Source organism: Pterocles gutturalis, unplaced genomic scaffold (genome assembly GCF_000699245.1).
Source record: "Pterocles gutturalis isolate BGI_N339 unplaced genomic scaffold, ASM69924v1 scaffold21394, whole genome shotgun sequence".
In the NCBI taxonomy this organism is placed as follows: domain Eukaryota; kingdom Metazoa; phylum Chordata; class Aves; order Pterocliformes; family Pteroclidae; genus Pterocles; species Pterocles gutturalis.
Genome location: NW_010131177.1, coordinates 920 through 25,981, shown reverse-complemented (window position 1 = coordinate 25,981; position 25,062 = coordinate 920). Strand labels below are relative to the sequence as shown.

Here is a 25,062-nt window from a genome sequence, read left to right as displayed (position 1 = left end):
GGGGGTTGGACACAGCAGTATCAAGGAAACGCCTTGATCTTGAACTGTGGCCACCAGATCACAGAGCAGTCTTGGAGGAGGACATCAGGTTCTCATCTGATTGCTGCTTTCAGTGAATGGTCCCAGAATATCCTATTACAGAGAGAGGGTGAACGCAGCTACCACAGGCATTAGCTGACTGCTCAACTGTGCCCCTACAACATACAACAAACAAAAGACAAGGAGATGATTAAAGAGAAATAGTGAAAAGAAATTAAGACTGACTGTTATCTTAACCTACATCAAATTGCCTTTTGTTCTCCTGAGCACCTAGGGAGACATGTTGGAAGTAGATCAAGAAGAACATTATAAGCCTGCTCTTTTTATCCAAACATGACGATAAACACCATTTCATGTTGTCATTGCAGCCATTACCTTTGGCAAAAAAATTTGGCCACTCTCACTTTTACGAAATCTTATTCCCTGTTAAAATCCAAGAGAAATTTACAAGGAAGTTAAGCAGCTCAATTTAAGGCAAATTTTGGTGGTCTGTAGTTAGCACAGTCCACAGCATAGATGAAGCCAATTTAAACCTTTGTTCTTTTGGTAAAAGCATTAGGAAAAGCAAAAGGGTTAAAAAAATACATAAACTTGCTAAAATATAGAGCTACACAATAGTCAAAAGCTACGGAAATAGAAGATCACAGAAAAGATACTTTCAGGATATAAAAGCCATCAAGAAAATATGAAATTTCAGCTCTACCAAACAAAATATCTTCAAAAGCTTTTTTGCTTTAAAGACATCATTGAGATCATAATCAATCAGTCTGGCTACTTAGACACACAGCACCCCATCAGAGGATTTAGCAAAAATAAGGTACTAAATTATTCAGCATTTAAGCAATCAAGTGAGGAGTACGTAGCTGAAAAGGAAAAAACAAGATTGTTTTTCTGTTACTTCAGCACACACTGTAGTTTTAACAGGGCCTTCCCAGGAGAAACCTAAACATTTTTTTCATGCACAGAATCAAGATCACAGCTTCTAATCTCATAGTTTATATGCAACAGAAAAACATGACCTCCATCTCTGAACTTGTTAAATTAGAAATTTTACTGCATGTTTTCTTTTTCTCAGCTAGGCTGCCTCTTTTTTTTATTTTTATTTTTAAATTGCCCTAGTCTGTTGCAAATCTGTATAAAGAAGCTTATAAAGAAATATTACAAAAGTCTCATCTTTGCATACATGTACTACACACATACAGTACATACGTATGTCGGAAGAATCACAAAGATAACCCTGTTCAGAAAAATACAATATATTCTCAAAAAAATAACTTTATATTACTAAGCTTTAAAATTTCACAGTTTCCTCCAAAAGTTTTTTTTAGCTGTAATGCACATAAACTATATGAGATTTATGTTCTCTGTGAAAACTTCTGGTGAATTTTGGATATGCTTTGATATATCAGCTCCAATCTCCTGGAGGATTTTCCCATTTTAAGTCTTTCTCAAGATTAATTATCAACATTTTGAATGTCTTACAAAACATGAATACAAGCCTATTAGTCGCTGAGACTGTATCACAGCAGTTGACAGCCAAAAGAACAATGACAAAATGGGCATTTTGTCATACAGCTCTAAGAATAAAAATCACATATAAAACTGTTAAAATAGAGGCAGGAGCCCGTAACACTGGAATTCATACAGAACCGATACTGTAAAACATTATGCTGACACCTGACAAAATGGAAATTGCTGTTTGCCAACATGTGCTTCTCAAGGTCACAGTATTAAGTAGCATCAAAATAACTCGTTAACATGATACATTTTGTCTGAAGTCCCCATCACCTCTATTCTAGCATTGAATCTAGCATTGAATTTCCCTCTGGCAGCTGCACTAAAATACTAAACTGCTCTGAGAGGCTGAATGACATGATCTGGGCATCACGGTTTATTGAATCATGACGGATGACCAGCACATGTGTCAAGTCTTTGATCACTGGTAGAGATTCTTAATCATCTTTCAAATGTTTATTGCAAATTTCTAAACAGGAGAAGAAAAACTCAAATCTAAGCCAAACAATAATGATTAAAACGGCAAGACACCAACTCCACCTAATTTAATATTAGGATTTGTTTTTAAAGGGAACACTTCTTGAAACTTTATACCAAGCATGTATTTGGTTTTGGCCACAGAGCAAGCAGAAATTCTGTACCAAATAAAACTACAGTAGATGTTAATATTCCTTCAAATCTATTTCTACAATGAGCTGATTGCACACTGTTGAACAGAATTTGAGTGTTCTGCCCAGTTTAAAAGTTTCAAATCATTTATTTCCACTCTGCATTGTGATAAAAGGCTTTCAGAGGCTTTTTTTTCCTACCTCACTAAAATGTCAGAAAGCAAAATATAATTCCGAAAGATATATCCCATACACAGCTACCTAAATGGACAATTTTCTGTTACTTTTGGGACTGTTCAAAATTGGTCAAAGTTGTCAAAAATACATACCTATAACAAGCACATTAAGTTTGCCTGTTTGGTTTTTCCACTGCTTTTCCAAATATGCTAATAAAATGTTGGGAGGCCAGTATTTTCTGCCGTAAATCTGATTTATGGGAACAGCAAAATAACTCTATTGAGGGTCAGACTTTACCATGCTGAATTACTGAAGTATATATGTGACCTTCATTTTTATATTGCTCAACTTTTGAGCAGTTTCAGAGATTTTGATGTGCATCTCTTTCGGAACTCAGGAAAAAAACAAAGGAAAACAAAACCTAACAGAAAATGGAAGGACTACCCCTACGGCACCTGAGCTGAGCACCTCTCTGGTGGGATAGCAGTAGTACTGGAACAGACCCAAGACCCCAGCTGATGGTGGGGTAACCATCAGAAGAGCAGGCTGCCATGCCGCTCAGAGGGCTGACACATTTGGCCAGAGGATTTTGGCTACTTCCCCGTTAGAAGGAACACTGAGACTCTTCAGCTCTCTCCCAGAGTGGAGGTGCCTAACAGCAACTATTTCCACTGCTCCCACATTTCAACTCGGTCCTGTTCCCTCCTGCCTGCCCTTGCCTACTCCTATCCCCAATTCCAGGCTGCGGTCTTCACTGCCCCTTTTCACTTTCAGAAACATCCCACGCTCTGTTTCATAAGGGTTCTTCACAGCTTACGTCTCCTCCTCCAGCCAGTTCCAGTCTTCTCTACACTGCAAAGAAAAGGGCCCTAGGTCTAGTCACTGCTTTCTGTGATGATAGCATCAGTTCTCACACAATCACAAGGCTCTTGATCGAGTCTGCTCACCTTCCCTCAGACTTTTATCTCCTCTACATTCATATGGAACAGCTGCTTTTTGCCTGAATGATCCCTCACAGGTCTTCAATTTAAGCAAGAAGAAAAAAATTACTACACTCACCTTCTACTCCTGAAGACATTCTACTTTCCAAGGGCTGTTACAGGGAATATTGCCAGGCTGCCACTGACAGGACTGGCTCACTTGCTTAGCACAGCTGGGACATGGACACTATGGTCAGTGCTAGCTGGAGCGAGGGGAAGTAATCTGCAATGGAAGTTAACTACTCAGAAGAAACTATCAACTGATCTTCAGCACTTATACAGGAATTCCTAGTAATTCAGCCAAATTAAAGGCCTGAGAAAGTCCCAGCTTCTGTCTCAATGTTTTAAAATTGACACGTTTGAGATCACAATAGGGGTTTTTAAGTTTGGTAACATAATAAAACAACTTGACACCTAGCCTTTCAACAGGAGAAAACAGAGAACCACAACAATTTATCTGCTCAGTGCAAATATAAATACAAGGCAAGTAAGCATTTAACAATTCCTTTTTTACCAGTTGTTATAGGTGAATTCAAGTCCAGAAACATTAAGCAGTTGGTTCTTCTCAAATTATATTTTGCAAAGTAGTAACCCAAATACAAAACGCATCTTGGCATATATCACAATGAAAAAGTGTTGACATACATTCACACTTTATTTCATGTCTTTCAAGGAATAAAGTACCAGTAAAGATCCTTGCTCTCACTGAGAGGTACTTACTCTTGCAGACAATCCCACACAAACCAATGCTTCCTTTCCTTAGATGTCACATTAAACTACTCAGGTTTTAAGTGTTGTCAATGGGATTTGCAATCTGTTACAGTGTATGTAAAGAGGATTGCATTTATGGAGCAAATGCCAGAAAACAAAAAGAGAATGACATCTCCTTTAAAGTAACTGCAGACATTACAACTGGCATACTTTGAAATTCTAAGGCAACAATATTGGACCAGTATATGACACTCTACTGTACAGACCAAGTTAATGGACTGCTTTCTTCTGCAAAGTAGAAATACTCTGATGTTTTTTCCCTTGTCTTTTTTTTTTTTAATTCAGTAACAGGCAGCAATATGAAATGCCAATATTGACATCAGATAACTTATGTACTCAACTTTTGCATTCCATTAACCCCTTAAGATAACATATGATGCCTTGTTTGAGTAGTACCCTCTTCGTTTAAGAGGGTACTATATCTGTCAATACTCATATATATTAAAAATACACATGCACATTTTTGCAGACTTGAAATTTAATGTATTTTCATAAATCACTACAAAAAATGCAGTTTCACAACTGCTACCATACACTAGGACTCCTACAGTAGTATGAAGAATGTACAGATGTCTTTCCCAGAACCGTCAATATTGCGCATTGTGCAAACTGTCTAGGACTCTGATCCTTTTTGAGCAGCAGTTAGAAGAAAATTTGCAGGTTGCATACTAGTATCAAAATACAGATTTAAATAATTTACTCTTAAAAACTTTCATATTTATAGCCTCTTACAGAAAATAAACAATTCATCTGATTATCAGATATGTCCTCAGTTTTTCCAGTTCCAAGGTATACACAGGTCTCCATCCTGCAGCACAGAGTAGAAATGTGAAATGCAAAGGTGCATGCCTTGTAAGTATGGCAACGATTCTTCTAGCAGCCGCTTGCAACAATCTATCATCTGCGCACTGGAAACACTGGGTTCCTTATACAGTCGATCCAAAGAAAATTTTTCAGTGGAAGTATCGATTAGCTCTTTTTCTGTAATCATCATCCTAGCAAATGAAGACATACAGTGACAAAATTAGAACATAATCTCTTTTAAAAAAAGGTCAAATAAGTCTATTTGTAGGTTATATGAACATAAACAAAGGTGTTACTTCATGTACAGCTACGGTGCAGCTGAGATTTTGGTGCAGGTTGATACCCCTGTCTACCTCAGAGGCTAGACTGAACATGCTTCCATGACTATGGGCAACAGCATGCCTATGCAGAGTTACATTTGAGAGCCTGCACCATGACATTTTTTTGCTCATAAGATAATGGGGAAAAATACCAAAATAAAAATCCTACAAGGCTCCATTTTTAATCTAAGGGATGGAATTACCTAAATAGCCTTGAAAGTGTAAGCTTTAAGAATAAAATCATGTTAGTAACTACTCTGTCATCTGAACTAAGACCAGTACTCAGCATGTCATCAAAAACAATGGATGACAGCTGCAGTCACCTGATGCATATTAGATGTGTTAGTAACTTACTACTTGCAGGAAGTACTTGGAATAAGGAATTAATAGCTTGCACATTATTTTTTCCACTCACCCCAGACAAAGTGGTAAGACACCACATGGCAAACTCAGACTCCTCAGAAATAAAGTTAATGTGCAGAATTAATTAAGACTCACTAGAACTGTGGATCATCTGATGCAGACACAGTCCAGGTTCGGTGAGCCTTACTAGCTCAGGCAATTGCCAGATTAATATAGCTATATTTCTTCCCAATCCAGCTTAGTTATAGAAACAGCACCATTGCTGCCCTAGAACACAGACCCTGTGCTAAACAGGGGAGGAGTTACAAAGCAGCGGCACATTTGCAGAGCTGCTGGGACATGAACCTTCTCAAGCTAAGCATGGTCACAGCTACTGAGACTATTCGACTCATGTGAAAACGCTACTGTAGGGGCTCAACACCACTCTCCAGAGCTCAGTTTGGGATCTCCATGCACTTGCATGGAACTATGCTGTGCTGAGGCATTCATATTGCTCTGTAAGAGCCGAGCCCAGCCCAGCTCTGGCAGTCAGGGCTGAACTGAGCCAGTGAGTTAACCTGGAGCGAGCATGCCCTCTCTACTGACCGTTATCTGCACCACCTTCCTGAGCACAGTCTCCAATACCTGAGCATCAAGCTTTCTTGTTCTGTGAAACCTCAGGCTCCCTTGAAGGATATAAAGATAGCTGCACATAGTGAGAACTGCAGGTTTACTTTCAGTCACTTCCACAAGGAGGCTTACACCTCCACCACAAAACTGATACTTGTACAAAAGCAAGGGAAGGAGAACTAGATGAATACTAAAACTAGCATTAGAAGATGACTGACATTATCCACACAGACAAGACCATTTTCTAGAGCAGCAGCGTTTGAACTCCCCAGTGTATCAGGGCATAGAGAATTCCAGCTATGCTATACTGTTTACTGCATGTAAAACATTCATCTGCACGTGCAAAGTAAATCCAGTACATCTCAGAATATTTTCCTTTATCTCAGGGCCCCTTTAACAACCACAGGAGGCAAAGGAAAATCAGAAGTACAGAATGGGTTCTGTTCAAGGAAGCAATAAGTGGAATAGGAGTTTTCAACATCAGTAAAAAGACAACTAAGGGGAAGTATGACATACCCACAAAAAAACCCCAGAGAGGTGATAAATACAGAATGACTGTTCTGTATTTCCTACAGCATAAGAGCAAGAGAACGCCAAATTAAATGATCAGGCCATGCGTCTATAGAACAAAGGACGCTTCTTCCTTCCTTCATATACACATGCTATATGTAATTCAACTGTGCAATTTGCTGCCATGGGACATTTTGGAGCCACAATGTGCAAATTGGCTCAAAAAGTAGCGAATAAATAGGGGGGGGAAAAAAAGAAGATTTGCTGAACACTGTTAAGATGAGATAATGTTTCCAGCTTCAAGTATTTTCCTAAGTGCAGTCAGAAACTGTGAAGAAGTACAGAGTAAAAAAACCCACCACATTTTTTGCCCCACTCATACAGCCTTTCTTCAAGCTAACAGATGATGGGACATATGTTCAATATGACCCAGTATAATTGTTCTTTATTATTTTATATAAACCAGCAATCATCAGCACACAGAAGAGCAGAGATATTTAGCTTGACCCTTACATTCTTACAACACAGCTGCTTGTACTCTGAGGGGAGTCCCATAATTCTTTCACTGCTAGCCTGAAGATGACATTTTTCCTGGATTAGTGTGAGATTTTTTGGAGAGCGAGTTACTCGGATGCAAATACATGCATTTGCTACAACATCCCTCCCAACCTTTACAGACAATACTTTCCCAGCTGTCACATATGGACAGCTACACAGAAGGCTATCCAGCAGTAATTATATTGATAAAATAACTTCAAAGCTGGACTAGGGTTATGGAAAAATTCCAACAAACCTCAATGTTTTACCGAAGTCCATCTCCAAAATACATCCTTCGAAGTAATCAGATCTTAACAGAGCTAAAACCATAAAGCCTTCAGTAAGACTCAGGCTGTAAAATAACCTTCACAAAAAAATATCTGGATGTATATATACATCACACATACACTCATGACAGTGTGATTTCAACAATTTATTAAAAGCTTTCCAAAGCAGAAAAATAAACTTGTAGTAACAACGTCTAGAAGGACAGTACCATCCAGTTAACCTATCATAGTACTTTATTGAAAATAAAACCAGTATCTCTCCTTCATCCTCTTAATCCTCAAAGACACATACAAGGTCAAGAACAAAATTTACAGTTCTGCTGGATATCACAAGTCATGGACTTAGTATTAAGTAAGGTACTATGAATCACTATTGTAACCTCTCTCATGGCGCTTGCATCTGTGAAAGAGTATCAAGGAAGTTTTTCTCTCATAATTCTACTCCCATTTTTTTTCTTACCCTCACTAGGTGCTAACTAATCCTTTCCTCACCTAACTGACAAAAAACTAGAAATAATAATTTTCCAGTCAGTCTCAGTTATTTTTAGTTTAGATTTGACAATTTTCTTGTCACAATGTTAGTAACGTTAATAGAAGTTTGTTGCTTTTCTTATTCAATAAAATGGCCTCTTCCTTAAAAAAAACCCCACCTCTCCTTTGGGGAAGTAATTGTAAAAAAAATTACATAATTTTGTCTTTTAAGCAAAGATCTTATTTCTGAATAAAGTACAACTGTTTCTACAAGGCAAAGGATGGGAATTTTCTAACAACTGACTGTGTTCGCTGAACACTGAAATTTTTAGCTTGGCAAAGCTGACAGGTAAAGTTTATTTCATAAACACAAGTTTTTTTTCCACCAAAAGAACATGAATACATTCTTCAAAGTACTCCTCCTCCTTCAAATAAAACATATGACATGCAAAGATTTTCGTGAGCTAAGTGTAGTCATATAAACACTTACTCTTCCTTTCTTTTCAGATTCTCTCTTGCTTCCTGTGCTTTGGCAAAAATAAACCATTGAAGAGTTGCTGGATCACAGACTGTTGGGATCATAAAGTGTCCAAATTCATGTAAGCTTGGTGCATATCTGTCACTAATGAAACATGATGGAAATAAAACCCAACATATTCTTTGTTTTTACTCAAGTATTTACAATTAACTACTTTCAGAACAAAGATAAAATAATATTAATTAAACACAATCAGAATAACTGGTAAAAATGAATCAAGTTTGGGTCACAAGAATACAGAAGCATCGTACATAAAGCTTTTCTAAAATTACATTTCAAAAGCAACTCTGCTGACAATACTAAAAAAATATAAACAGCAGCACCATCATACACAGCTGAGTGTTGACCTGAGAACATAAAACTTTGTATTTAACCCCACACAACACTAAGATAAAGATAGAACTCTGATTCTAACTTGAATGAAATATGAAGATTTTCTTCAATCTGACTCCTCCTTAACCCATAAAAAGGCACTTAAAACCTTTAGACACAAAAAGATAAGGAAAATTTGAGATTATATTAGTTTTCTTCTTGGTGAGAACAATAATCAGAGTAACAAAAACAACCCCAAAGCAGTAAAAGCTCTAAAAGGAATAAACCTTTCCTGCAAATACCTACCTTTCCAGAATCATTTGCAAGCCTCGTAGACTGCGAGGATGAAAAAGTAGTCTACTGTCACGTAATTTATTATAGAAAGAGTCCAGAGTCTCGTAGTACTCTTCTAGAGTCAACAGAGGTTGCAGTTCTTCAATATATATTACTTGTATGCCTCCCAGAAGTTGGCTTATCCGATCTTCTAAGAACAGTAGCCTTTTTTGAAGTTTATAATAATTTGGCAATCTCTCAAAAAGCTGTGCATATACACAAACATTTCCTATGTCACAAAGCATATAACTTGATTTTAAGAAATGAAAAAAATAACAAGAAACTACAAAAGAAGAGGCACTTAACAACGCAAATGTGGAACCCAAGGGGAAAAAAAATAATCAAAGAATACCAAAAATCATAAAGTATATATATTCTGGGGCAAGATATAACGGAATAAGCTCATAAGTATTTTCAGTGTTTATCCTATAAAGGCACTAAGAGGTCGTAACAAGATTGATGGATGTCCTTTATATATACAGAAACTAATAGTCGATCAAAAAAAATTATAATCTGAGGCCTATATAAAATCACTACAGTTGTAGTGGTAGAGCTATTCCACATGCAATCAAAAGTGGTTTTGCCAGCCTAATTTATACCCATTCTCAAAAAAGAAGAGAGTCTCTGCTGCTGGAACTCGTTATTTCCAAAGGTTTGGGTGACGACCTAGCTTGTCTTGAATCTGAAGGGAGGAGAAAGGAGGACGGTACCACACCTCTAAATTTATAAAATCTGTATCAGAAAAAGTTAAGAAGTGATCAGACTTGTAAGTTGAGACACAGAAGGTATGATAGGGAGAAGGCTGGAACAGAGTTACAAGTGAAAAAGGAGAGCCTGCAGTAATAGGCACTACTTACTGTATACCCAGTTATTACTAGAACAGTTTTCCACAGGAAAAAAAAAATACTGCTGCTGGAACAAGTCAAGTGATTTCAGAATAATGTCTTTAGAAAGTCAAGACAGTAGTAGAATCAGAGCAGCTTTTAGCACAATAAAATCCACTGGTTCAGCATTTCCATTTGTTATAGAGAAAAACTGCAAAAATCCTCTAAATGCTCTGACTAAGCATTCTACAGACTGACTTGGACATTATTCTACTGCGTCCTTTTGCTAATAGTAACAGAAGTACTAGCACTTAAGACTGCTTTCTAAAATGGGTTAGAATTGGACAAAAATTCTACTATTTAAAAAGCAAGCTGCTAACCAACCTTACAAAGATTTTCACTGACTTTTTCTGTGTATCACCTAACATGATCTTCAGCGCATTTGAAAATAAAAAGCCCCATTTTCAGGTTCAAATACATACCTCTCTCCTCTGTCCTCCAAAGAAAATATCACCACCACAACTAACTCTACACATTGTCTGATCTGTACAATACTTTATGCAGATATATGACCCCTTCAGAAACCCCCTGGCAAAAGTTAGAGAGAGGAAGCATTTCCCTTTTCAAGGGAAAGTGGTATCTTAGTATTAATCAGAAGAACATTTTTATCCCAATGCCTATGAATACTTACAAATCTCAGAGTAGAAAGTTTTGCATTAAATTCTGGTTTCTCAGTTTAAGCTTTTGTAAATCATCTAGATTAACAAACCATGGTTTGTTTTCTCCCTCAGTGAAACACATAAGCAAAAATTCAAACAACCACCAGGGAAAGCTTTGGACTGAGCACTAGATTTTCAGAGTATTAATTGATTGGAATACAGAAACAGAATATTCTGATATTCTAGCCAAGTGAAATTCACAACTACGAAAGTCCACCAATTAAATCCTTTACAAAGAAATATTTTTTGATAGACCTATCAATATTTCAGCAACCAAGATTCAAGAAAATTTCCTTAAGTGACATGCTGATATCACTACATATGTTATTTGTGGCCCTTTGCATATAATACTTTATCATTCAGGATGCCAGAAAGCTTATCAACTCTGAACTTTACACAAGCAACAGCAGAATTTGCATAGTCACTAAAGATAAATTTCTGCAAAATCCACATTATCTGCCTAAAAGAACGAAGTGGATTCACAGGGTTGGTTAGCAGACATTTACTGAAATTACCACTTCACAACTCCCTTTAAGTCCCATTTTTACAAAAAATCTGAATAAAAATCTGAAATTCTTCATGGGAATGAGTTCTTTACGGATAATGAAATATTCTGCCAGTGCTCTTTGCATAGGCTGGAACACTGCATAACAAATTAGTTTTCTTTATATCTAATCAGGGATATGACTGATTTGTTAGTGAAAGCAGCAGTAAAGATCTGACAATGATTGTTGTTAGTAGCAGTATATCACAGCATCAAATTTAGAATGTAGGGTACACAGTTATTTTAAACATGTTTGCTTTAAATGACTCATCAGTTATCTACACCAATTAATATTTTGGTTATAGTTTAAAAAAGGGATGTAGTAACAAGAGGCATTAAAATTTACTTTGAAATCTTACTTTGGTCCAGTGGTGGTGAACATCCATGGTCCCCAGCATTATGTGGCCTGCTGCACTCATACCTGAACGGTCCGTAAATACCACTGTGCGCCCTAAAGATCAAACAAAGATCTTTACTAATTTGAGTTATTGCAATTATTCCCACAGTTACTTAAGGCTTAAATATGCTACTAACATGTCACAAGCAACATATTTCTACATCACACACATGAGTAGGTGCTTTTGTTATTCTCAAAATTTGAAAGAGTGATTCTTGAAAACTCCAGTTCAAGAATTTCTCTCATACAAACCTTACCTAGGATTTGCCTTCTCCATGTTAAAATGTGACAGATTTTTAGTTAACTGGACTTTTTTTCTTCAAAAGATTACTTTTATAGTAAGAGAAAATCTTATCAGACAGCATAGCCAAAGAATCTGGACAAATCACGTGTACACTAGGAAATATATGCTATATGCTTAAAGTATATATCAAGAAGGTGAGGGTTGGTCAAAGAACTATTAGCAGAGCCATTCAACACTACTTCCACAGAACTGTCTACAATATGCAAGCTGTGAGAAGCACCTTCACGTTAGGTATTTTTGCTTTGGTTTTTTGTTTTGTTTTGGTTTTTTAAGAAAGAGTAGAGACAACATAGAAGGATAATGCTAGGTTTATTTTTTGGGAGGCCAAATCAGTTTTCAGTCTGAGTGTGGGTTGTTTTTGTTTTGGTTTTTTTTTTTTTCTTTTTCTTAATCTAAAGTGAAGTACAAAGATTCTCAAGAATTCTTTAGGGTAAAAGCACAGCTACTTATCAAAATAAGCTTCCACAAAAGTCTTCAGTGGGATGTATTAATCTGCAAGACAAGGCTTAAATAGAAGGTTCTGCTCTCAGAAATCAGTTTTCCAAGATTATTAAGAAAAAACAACACTGACTTTAAGGCATCTTTGTACTCCAAGGCAAGATTAACTGAACCTGCAAAATTACTGACAGGTATTTGTCCAGTATATTATTAAAGATCTTCAAAGATGGAGACTGCAACAGGTTCACAAGGGAGACTTTTCAAGTGCTTTAAATCCTTAGCATGCTTAGGTAAAGAAACTAATTTGAAACCCGATACAATTTAAAACTACTACTTATTGTCCTATCCACTCTGTCTTTTGACAAAGGATTAAGTGAACCTTCAAATAAAAGCCACTCAAAACTGAATATCTACAGACAGGCATAAAATGTGGAGTTACAATTAGAGCAAACAGCTACTGCCACAGGTCAAACAGCTGTATGAGAAAAATGGTATGCCAGATTTACAGAATATTTTTTTCTTTCCTGAGAAGATAACAGACTTCAATATAAGTATTTTATGGAACACGCATGATAACAGAAGACAATACAATTTTAAAAGTATTCTACTAGGTTCTCCTTATACTGGCTCTTCAGAGAGCTACCAGCATTTTTGTCTTGAATCTACCTACCATCTACCACCACCCTTCAGAGATTCAGTTTGGATTTTTTACTTTCACTGTTAGTAGTAAGTCTAGTGCCTTCAACCCACTCAGTTTGCATTTATTAAGACGTAAAATAGAAGCTGAGTGTAGAAAATACACTGCATGGAAAGGTCACTTTAAAAAATACTCAGTAGTTTAAATTCTAAGTTCTCACCAGCTTTTCAGTAAACCTGGCAGGTTTTTTTGCAGTTATCAAAAGCACTCATGAAAAGCACTAGAGCTCCCTTGTCACAGAAGACTCATGCTCATCTTTGAATCAATACCATATTAGGATATATGAAATAAGCAACAGAAATACCTTTAACATTCTTTAATACTTCAGGTCCCTGCTGGACTAAGCGACCTAGACTGTGTAGTTGGCTACAGCGGTGAGCCACACCCCAGCTTCTCTGCCACCTAAATAAAAAATACAACTGAAAGCATTTAATTCTCAGCATTATTAAAAAAACACAGAACCAACTCAAACATTAACACTTCAAGAGTAATAAATGCAAAGGCCCACTGAAAAGCTGTCCATGTCATATGCTAATTGAACACATAAAAGCCTAAATAAAGTTTTACAATCTCTGGTAAAGTGAGAGCCAAAAAAAAAAAAAAAAGAATAAACCCAGATATAGCAAAAATAAATATAAAACCTGGTAGACAGAACAGAACTTGGAAAGCTCTCCCCCCATAATAAGGGGGTTAGCAAGTAAATAGCAACAGACAGATCAGGATTTGGTTCAGTCACGTGGCACTCTGTTTCTGTTTGTACATTGTGTAATGTTTGTCTAGAGAAGCAAATACTGTATATAAGGATGTTGTCTTTTTTTCCCCTTTTCACTTCCTAGCCCAACAAACATTTGATTCCCATTATAAGTTCCTATGTATAATCATATTTTACAGTGGAATAATTTTTGCATCTATTAATATATGTTAAACCATATAGCAGCCAGGTATTACGTCATTTTGACATCTCTTCCATCACAGACAGATCAGACACACTATTAATTAAATTTCAAAAAGGATTTAAATTGTAAAGTTGCCCCAGCGTATTGAAAAATTACAATTCTTTTACAAACTTATAGCTGATATAAAATTGTGTCATAATGGGAAATTACCAATCCCTTACTGTACTGGTATGGCTGGGATGGAGTTAATTTTCTTCACAGCACTGCTGTGTTTTGGATTTTTTAGTAAAATAGTGTTGATAACACACCAATCTCTTGGCTACTGTGCAGTGCTGATGCAGTGTCCAGGTTTTCTCTTCCCTGCCCCCCAAACTCCACTGCCATCAGTGAGTAGGCTAGGGTGGGCAAGAAGCTGGGAAAGGACACAGCCATGACAGCTGACTGCAACTGACCAAAGGGATATATATTCCAGAGCATATGACATCATGGTCAGCAATAAATGCTGTGGGAAAGGATGAAAAAGGGGGGACCCACATAATTATGGCATTTGTCTTCCCAAGCAACCACTACACATGCCAAGGCCCTGCCTTCCAGAAGCAGGTAAACATCTGCCTGCCAACATGGAGTAGTGGACTAATTTCTCCTTTTGTTTTGCTTGAACACACAACTTTGTTTCACTTCACCTATTAAAACTTCCACCTTGATCCATGAGTTTTCTTGCTTTTCCCTATTCTCTTCCTCCCATCCCGCTGGGGGTATATGAGTGAGTGGCTGTGTGGATGCTCAGCTGCTGGCTGGGGTCAACCCACATAATCTTGTTTATGGAAATCTAACTGGCAAAAAGCCACTCTGGTAGGCAGAAAATGGGACTATGCCACAGCACTTGAGGCAATTTGATCTATTATAATGCAAGTAATTCTAATAACTATTTATTGTTACCTGGCAATATCACTTTCCTTTCAGTAGCACCAGGCAGGAAGGTAAAAAGGTGCCTTACAGATCCTACCTCTTCCTCAGTTGTCCTAAACTTATACATGGAATAAAGCTAATGACCCCATTATTTTCAAACCTCTGAACACTGGTGTGAGGCTGCAGCAGTAGTACACAAGTAATAGTTTCTTATTAAGATACCTGCTTGTCAGATTCCTGACACATTCTTTTCAGAATTATGGTAATACAGCTCTTGGAAGGTTAATAACTCTTCACGGAACACAATAGTTTTGGTTTATTTTAAAAGCATAAACTATAAAAAAAATAAATATAAGCCATGAATAAAAACAAACCTACACAGTTAATACTGAAGACTGTTTCAGAAACTTACAAACAAACAAACCACCACAGTGCAGTTGCAGAGGATTAGAAATTGTGTTCACAAAAACTGGCTTCCGCTTAAAGGAAGCCAAGCTCTTTCACGGGGGAAAAGGACCAAAAGCATGACTTCAGAAGCTCCATCTCTCTCTTTTGTGGTTAAAAGGAGAATTTAACAGACTAGCCCTTGAAATAATCCCCCAAAGTCTATTTTCCCCATTATTGAATACCCTCACTGCCATTTTCCCATCCTGAATATCCCACCTCAGAACATCTTCATTTGAAGGGACAATATTCAAAAAAGAATTATAAATTATTTTCTGAAAAATATTCTGAAGAATCAAGGTCACCAACTGCACCCAGCCCTTTCAAGCAAGCCTCCTCCTTCTCTGGAGCGTGGAAAACAAGACACTGGAAAGAACATTTTTATCAAGCCTTTATAGGATGTTGATATGTATCATTGCAAAGCTGCATTTCACTGCCAATCTAGTTACCTTCATAGATACTCACCTGAATTCAGGAAGAGCCATTTTATCCAGCAAAACACCCAAACTAATGCATACGCACAGGTCGTATTTCAAGTGCTTATGTGTTTGCCTCAGCTGGAGCCTATGTTATTAGTTACAAATACTAGGCTTTTTTAAGCAGATTGTAACAGGGAACTTCTGTCCCAGTAGAACTCTTCTGGAAAAATATTACTGAGTGCAATAACACTTACATATATGAAATACAGCTGGTTTGGAATAAGCCTTTAAAGCTCATGGCACAGTATTACATAACACTTCCCTGCTCTGACCATCTTAATGAAAGTCCAACTGATCTAATTTATTACCTGATATCCGAGAGCTGGAGTTGATGAGAGAGTTCAAATTTTAAACGTTCTAGTTCTTTTCTAAGTGGCAAACTCCTTTTCAGCTTTTTTACTGCACCTGCTTCATTATCATCTAGCCAGGATCTGAATGAGAAAGAGAAAAAACCCACAACAGTAGAAGTACTCTGTACTATCTTTCATGCAAACAGTACAACTGAATTCTTACTGTTAACATTAATGTTTTACTTCAAGTTACCAGATAAAGGGATTTTTTTGGTTTTTTTTAAGTAGAGGACAGAAACTGAAATTGCTAAATACTTCACCTTAAGATACCCAAAAAGGGAAACCTGTTACTTAATGTTTTCAGGGGGACTAGGGAATCAAATTGAACCAGAAGACACTGACAGCATTACAACTGTAAGACTCTGAAAGGTGTGAAAGGTGTAGAGAAGCAATTAGTGTGATTTTGCCGGGGGGGGGCAGCTTCAGAACTTAGTGCTTAAATGAAAGAAGTTTGCATGTCTGTCTTTAAAAAACCCCAAGCAAATGACCAAGGTGATCAGAACAGACTGTCAAATAAGGGAGTTGGTACTAAAGGGCCAAGTGAGGTATTCTTACAGAGCTGGGATGAACACAGATTAAACAGGTTTAAGTTTTACAGTTCTTTTGTCAATAATCACAACCAGGTGAACATGACTGGTTGAGCTTATCTAAAACTTTCAATAAATAATCATTCAATTTCTAGGAAAAAGCTACTCTTAAAAGAGACTGAGCCTTTGTTCACAGCATACATTTATTTTCATACTCTTATTTTTACAAACAAATACTTCTATTTGCATACTGTATTTAAGTGAAAAAATTCCATCTCAGAAGTGAGAGGCCCAATGCCACATGGTAGGTATAAAAACCAGACCGTTAGTATGTAACCATTCGTTGCATTTCCTGTAAGTGTGTAAAAATAAGTAAAAATATATTCTACCTTAAACCTCAGTTAAGTGTTTCACAGTAGCAAATATTATAGTAGATTTATTTGCGAGGTGCTAGGCAGGATGATGGGTATTCTGTCCTCCAAAGATACTGCCACCACAGTTCTGCGTTTATTTCAAATAGCACCTAAGTCTTACTGTTACAAAAAGTTTCTCAAGTCAGTATTTTTCATCCTTCCCCAAAATGAGCACACAGAGTTAATAAACAACCAACTTCTAATACACAACATGCTGCATTTAATTCAAGTTCAGTATTTATAATTGCCTCAATTTAAATATTAATGTTGGTAAACTGAACAACAAATCAGAAACACAACACTAAGATATCTGGCAAATATAAACATTCTAACCCTAATTTTCATGTATTGTCTCTCCCCACCCCCAACAGAATGTTGTAATTAAATATTAACAATAAAGTTAATAGCTTCATAGTTTTGTGTTACAGCAGTTCTGTAAGATGTAAGGTGCTATTTGGAGTAAGTAGAACCTCTGCCTCCTTCTGAATCACCACCAATATTCCAACAAACTGGAAAACTAAATAAACCAAAACAAGATTGACCAAACATGAATGCTGGCAAAGAGACAAAAATGCTTTGGCTTAGCTGGCATGCTAGTTATGCCAGGAGCTCATCTGAACTCTCTTTAATTATTAAAAAAAATGTGACAGAATTACATGTTAGACAAAAAAGTTTTGTATTGTTCAGGATGTTTACTGACTGCCTTTTAAAAAAAAAATCCACATTAGAATAAGACCAATTTAGGTTACAAAATATCAGTTGAATAAAAGCCTTACATACATTAAAGTTGTTTCCACTCTCTGGGCTTGTTCTAGTTCCTCCTCAGGATCCTTGAATCCAGTAAATGAATAATAAGTCTTATCCCATTTGATAGGTCTGTTCAGTGCACTTTTTGCTTCGTTGTGGGGCTGAGCATTCACATTCAAACTTTGAACATGCTCCGTAGATAAACTGCAGGAGTTGAGAATATCTAATACTGTGCTCAGGAGATCCCTAGTATGTAATGTAAAACTGACTGCTCGAAACCCTATAAAATACAAGTCCCACAAAATTAGTATTACTTAATTACAAGTATTGTAAGTGCATTCTTATTTCTCTCATCTTAGAAGCATTCAAACAAGGTGTACATAGTTGGAAATTATTATATTTTTATTTCTATACTCACTGCAAAATTCGAGTGCAGTTCAACATTTAAAACTGTTATGTGACCAAAAATATAAACAGAGCTGTTTTAACTATCTGAATCATTGGACAAATTGGAAACCTCACCACAGATGCATAACCCAAAAAAGGATGCTTTTGCTTTGGCAGTGGCGGTTTTGTCCAACAGCTCTACACATTTCACATTATTCCTGATCATCGCTTAGGATATACTTTACTGTAGAAATGCAGTACTACAACAGCTCTTCATGGGCTACAAACAGAAGCTTCAGAACAAAACATTACACTTGCACACTGGCTAAAACTAAGTCCAATCACCTAGCTACTGGGCCTAACTACCCTGTTAGAAAGCAAGCAAGTATTAAGACTCAAGAGCAGAACACAACTGCCAGTTCAACTGTTATTTTAAGTAGACTGGACATAACACCACTATTTTGTTTTCTAGCACTAGGGTCTTTCACAATTTGCTCAAGAGTTTTGACTAGCACGATAGAGAATATAAAACTCATCTGTCAGATAAGACATATTGGTACATCAGAGACAAATATGCAGAATAAAATGAATCAAAACCAATATTCCCAACTTGGCAATATTTTCTGTAGTCCCAAAGCTAAGAGACAACGTGGTAATTTAAAGCACCAGATATGATACAACTTCTGCTCACAGAATAAGTTCCTACTGATCCTACAAGCGCACTGATATTGTGTACTATACATTTTCTGCAAAAACCCAACGGTTGTTCCAGTTAAACATGACACCAGTATTAAAAGCAGAAAAAAACAATTTACATCAACTTGTGTTGTTCCTTCCTCATACTGTAACTTTACTTCAACTTAGTAATTTCTCATTCTTTCAATGCTTTTTAAAGGTTAAGATGTGTAATTACTTGGAATGGTCTTAGCTGTCCAATCTACTACATCTTCTCATGGTTTGACAGGATTTTGTTCAGTTGAAAAGTCATTATGGCTGCATAAGGCTGACAGAATTTAAATACAGGAAGATATGTTCTGCACAATATAAAAGCACCTGAAGCACTGAAGGATTCTTGAACATTAGAAGAGTTTGGTTCTCTTTCTCTTACATAAAAAGTAAGCTGAGTTGGCTTAAAGGAGCGAAATCCTGGCTTCTGTAGATTTTCCAAGTAGCCATTTAACCTCTTCAGAGAGTTTTCATTTACTTCCTGTTTAATCAAAGAAAAAAACCAGACATTATTAATTTGTCCAGTTTTCATCTAAACCTTTTTAATCTTACATGCAGAATTTGTTTTTACAAACTGCCAGCTGCTCTTAACAAGTAATGATATAGTTCACATTCTCAGCATAAAGGAACTATTCGCTTGCATGAATAAATCGTACCATGTACATTCTTGTACATTCAAAAAAAAAGTTAAGGCTTTCAAGCTTAAAGAAATACATTGATTCAAATATAATGCACAGCATTTCAAAGTGATAAAGCAAGTAACATGTATTATAAGTTAGACTGGAAGGATTCAGTACTTTATAAAAATTAAACAGAAAATATGACTAAATTAAAAATGGATGTTTTGTTTCTCTGACAGCAGGAAAACCAGAAAACTTCCATCCTTGATATATATAACACATTTACAAAGAAAGCACATGGAAAGATTTTTACCCTCTCTTTAGGATGCTGGCCAAAGAAATCTGGATGCACAGCAAAATAGAAAGGTCTGAGAGCATTGATGGCATCAGCTCCTGACAAAGTTCTTGACTGAAGAATGCACTGTACCAATATCTTCTCCAGACATAACCTAATAAAGTATAAAATGTTTATGTACGATGCAATCAACAAAATGACAAACTGATATAAATTACATTAGAATGTGACAGAATGGAATAAACACTCACAGTAAGTGTAAGTATAGTAATTTAAAACTGGTATCGCAAGTCTGAGTGCTGGATTTTTCCCCCTGGGACCTGCAAAGCTGTATTCATATGGAGTAAATCCAACAGGTTTGATAGATGGTGGATGCTAATGGTTGATTAAAGACATGTAAATAAGTACAATAACTTTTTATTCTACTTTCTCAAAGCAGGCTCAAATAAAAATTCCCCAGTCAGCTAGTCTGAATGACAATGACTGGCTTTAGTGGTATTTTTTCTTAGCTACTGCTGAAGCTGCTTTTAAAAGCCAACCCTTACATACTTTTGAACCTCTAAATTAAAAAGCCAAATCCACTATTTTTCAAGCAGTGCCAAAAGTATTAAATTTTACCCAGGAATAATGCATTGGGTTTGCACGACAAGGTTTTGGTAGTGGGGGGCTACAGGGAGAGCTTCTGTAAGAAGCTGCTAGAAGCTTCCCCCATGTCCAGTAGAGCCAGTGCCAGTTGGCTCCAAGATGGATCTGCTGCTGGGCAAGGCTGAGGCCATCAGCAATGGTTTAAGATGGAGGAAAAAAACCTGTGTAACAGCAGGAGCGGTCAGAAGAGAGGAGTGAGAATATGTGAGAGAAACAATTCTGCAGACACCAAGGTCAGTGAAGAAGGAGGGGGATGAGGTGCTCCAGGCACCTGAGCAGAGATTCCCCTGCAGCCCGTGGTAAAGACCATGATGAGGCAGCTGTGCCCCTGCAGCCATGGAGGTTGATAGTGGAGCAGAGATACACCTGCAACCCATGTTAGGACCCCATGCTGGAGCAGGTGTCTGCACGCAAAGGAGGCTGTGACCCTCTGGAGAGCCCATGCTGGAGCAGGCTCCTGGCAGGACCTGAGAGCCCATAGAGATAGAGAAGCCCACGCTGGAGCAAGGGAAGAGAGCCAGGAGTGAGGAGCAGCAGAGAAAATGTGTGATGAACTGACTGCAACCCCCTGCGCTGCTGGCAGGGAGGAGGCAGAGAAACTGGGAGCAAAGCCTTTGAGCCCAGGAAGAAGGGAGGGGCAGGGCGAAGACATGTTAAGATTTGTTTTCATTTTCTTATTACCCTACTGTAATTTGATTGGCAATAAATTAAATTCTTTTTCCCCCCAAGTCAACTTTGTTTTTGCCTGTGACAGTAATTGGCGAGTGATCTCTCCCTGCCCTTATCTCGACCCATGAGCCTTTTGTTATATCTTCTCTCCCCTGTCTGTCTGAGGAGGGGAGTGACAGAGGGGCTTTGGTGGGCACCTAGGGTCTAGCAGCTAGCGTCAACCCACCACAAATAATAATCACAATTCAATCAAAAGATTTTCTGCATTAGTTTCTGAGGTCCACATATGTGTGGTTATTTTAAAAAATGTTAATCTACTTTCCCAAACATACTCTTATAGAAGATATCATCATGTAAAAAGACAGTACGTTTTGCCCTTCGATCTTCACTGAAAGAGAAGAAAACAGGACTGAAAGGAATTTCAGTGCTAGGAAAAGAAGATTGTTTCATCTAAGATCACAAAAGTTAAGTTGAAGAAGTTCTAGGAAGTTCAGAAAGTATGAAAGATGGAATACCTTCAATTATGTATAAATTAAACAACAGTTCTGCAAAGAACACACTTGTGTAACAGGAGACTGAAATGAAAGGAAAAACAAGTTCTGATTTAAAGACCACCAAAATCTCCTGCCATAGCTCAAAGCTGATACTCAGGTTAACAAACTAATTACCAAATGATAGTATATATAAAAGTGATATCAAAGTGCCATTTGGTCAATATTTAGTAACAGATTTCTCCTTTAGCTGATTTCACAGGCTAACAAATTCAACAGGCCAAACATTTTCTCTGGGATTAACGTTAATTTTAGTTAGCAACTCAGAAGGGTAGGGATTCTGCTCTGTTAAGGAACACAATGCTGTTTCACTCCTCACAGTATCATTCACTCAAACGGCAAGCCCCAAACAGGAAAATATATGGCAGACTGGAAGCAAAGCTGGTTCCAATACACATAAAGCTAATAACTTTATAAATAATAGTAAGCAAGACTGTTTCACTAAGACCTATTTTTTTCAGTGTCCTAGACCAAATAACTATCCTGGACACAGAAACATGTGAGGCTATTTCCAAACTGCTTTAATTAATTTTTAAAAATCCCCAAAATCCACAAATTTGCACTCAGACAATAAGCAGTATTTTTCATTTTGGCAAACAGTAAATGACAATAGTTGAGTTGTCAAGCAGATGCAACGACTCTTACTTTACCTTTTTCCTGTCAACCTTTCCAGCTCTTCAATAGGAAACATGAAAGCACTAAACCTAATATTTTCTGCTGAAGAGGTAGGCAAATATTTAATTAGTAGCTCCTAAAAGTCAGCTTGCTGAAAACAGGAGACATATTTGTAGAAAAGTGGAACAGAAAATCTGTAATGTAAGATGACTGATGGAATTTCAAACTGTTACGACAATTTTCATGCATATGGTTTAAACAGAAGATTAAAAAAAAAGACAAAATGTATTACTGGAAAACCCTGCTACCTCCTTGCCGGCTGCATCTGAGACAGCCTCTAAGACTAGTCATCACTGTAGCCCATGATCATACTCAAAATAGCAGGAGATGGTGAAGCACCAGAGCAATATCATGTTTTTATACAGAGCAAAAGCTCTCAATGACAAGAACAGGTCAGAGTGGCTCAGTGAAGCAGGAAAAAGCCTTCACCTGACCTGGCAAGAAAGGAAGCAAAGCACACTGTATGAAAGTCCACTTGGTCATATGCTTTACCATTTTGGATCCAGAAACACCAAAATAGTTATCTAGCTGAGGGAAAAAAGTAGCAGTAATTTTTTTTTTTTTTGTCTCAAGTAGACACAAAGCAGTAAAAAGCAAAGAAATTCTTTCCAGCAAAGGGAAAAAAACCCAGTAAATTAACCACCTACTTATCTGATATCAGTTTTGATTAACAGCCATTCAAGAAGCCCACATCCTCCTAAACCCAGCTGCTAGGAGGAAGTAAGATCAGCTCTCTCTTCGCCTTATTTATACACCATTTCCCACATCCACTCTCAAGCTACATTGCATGCCGTTTCCAGTAGTTAGGCAAGAAAGTTCAAACATACCTGGAAACTATTAATCATACATCCAAGTTTATTAATCATAAACTTCCATCTGGCATTGTACAAGAAAAGTGGCCAAGTATGGTTAACTTCAGTTCCCTTGTTTTGTATCTCAACAACTCTGTCATGCTAGTAGGAAGGCTCAGGATTCCAGCCAAAAGTCTATTTTGAACTTGCTTAAAAGAGAAATGCTCAAAGGCCAAAATTAGTCTGCGTGACAGAAGGAAGAATTCATTCACTGAAGGTGAAAGACAACTCAAAGGCATCCTTAAAGTGAAGTGACAAAACAAATTAATTAAAATTAATTTAGAGAGAGAAAATGCAAGAAAAATGCTTATGGCTTTGCTCACAAGGAATAAGAATTGTTCCAAGAGCTTCACTCGGATTTGAAGAGGAGAGAAAGGCTTCATGTTAAAATCAAGGTCATAACCACTTCGAAGACAGCTGTCTCCACATCATGAAAGATATGAAACACAATATCCACTAGAACACATTACGCAGTCACACTCTAGGCTAGATTTAATTTATTGATTACATAATTCCCTTCAGCTTTCTTTTTACTTTTTCTTCACATCTCTCTGAAGTTTAACATTTTGGCTTATAGCTTTGGCACTGAAAAGCTTTGTTAAATTAAGCTCATTATTACAGATATATTAACATACTTTGAAACACTGAACTTTAATAAACTCAATAATGCAGTAATATATTGGGTATCATGTTCAGATTTAGAGTACCACTTTCTCATAATCAAGCTATTTTTAAACCCCTCCTTTTCTTGAGACCCTTTTTAACATCTCAGTCAAGGACAAGCATATGGCTTTTGGGGATTTTTGACTGTGGATACTCTGTTGAAAGCTTCAAGCTGTAAAGATGAGAAAGCCAAAGAAATAAGCCTTAAACAAAAATACCAAACCAGTTTTATATATATGCAAATCTTAAGCAAACATTTAAACATACACTAAAGGTAAATTAGGTCAGCAACATGCCATACCTCCTCACGGCTCTCGAGCAGCAAAACATTTCAGCAACTCAATGGTCACACCAACTTTCAGCCATCCATTAACTCACTTAAAAAAAAAAAAAAAAGAAAAATATCCTGTTTAGTAATAGACATTAATATTTTCCCATTACTTACCAGTGCATTCTCCAAATCCTAGGTGATAACTTTTAAAGTCACAATAGTAATACAAAATTGAGAAATCACACATAAAACCTAAAGTATTGCATAAGAATGTTTTGAGTTTCTTCTACTAACAGTGAGCCTTAAAAATATTAAGAGTTATTGTATTTTGATTTGAAGATCCAGTTAGGGAAAAAACCCTACAAAATGATTTACCGAAATTTTTTCCCACTATTCCTGATGTTCAGGTTTTGCCTTAAGCACAGAAACAAAAAAATAGACGCTTTTTTTAAGCACTAACACATAGCAGCTATTGAATTCTACATGAATTTTCACTCTGCAAAGTCCAAAACTTTTAAACAAATTGTAATACTCTAAAATGTATAAGCCAACTATTTTATGGGGGCACAATATCAAACGATAGGAAAAGACACTGTCATACAGCAACACCTGGAAATCTTTATCAAAAGTTTGCTGGCATTCATAAAAATGAGTCAGTAATTTTTACCAGTAACATCTGGACTATGCAACTGTAATTGAGAGTTTTCCAACATGAGATAAACCACTCACCATGTCAGAGTGCAAACACATACCTAATTATTAGGGATTATGAGAGAAACTCCCCATTAGCCACATTTTCTCATGTGTTTTCATGCACTGTTTTTCTTAAATATGCTTTTCTTTGCAC

General features: G+C 36.9%; 1 protein-coding gene across 1 annotated transcript; it reads right to left on the bottom strand.

The window, feature by feature from the left end:
• Positions 1-4,550: 4,550 nt before the first annotated feature.
• On the bottom strand, positions 4,551-24,322 carry TCAIM (T cell activation inhibitor, mitochondrial). The gene is made up of 10 exons (XM_010080523.1): positions 24,246-24,322; positions 19,909-20,044; positions 19,303-19,456; positions 17,896-18,142; positions 16,134-16,256; positions 13,402-13,499; positions 11,621-11,712; positions 9,148-9,380; positions 8,482-8,613; positions 4,551-5,085 (listed from the first exon to the last, which is right to left on the bottom strand). The coding sequence occupies exons 1-10, from the start codon at positions 24,272-24,274 to the stop codon at positions 4,860-4,862; spliced, it is 1,470 nt and encodes a 489-aa protein (XP_010078825.1). The 5' UTR covers positions 24,275-24,322; the 3' UTR covers positions 4,551-4,859.
• Positions 24,323-25,062: the final 740 nt, after the last annotated feature.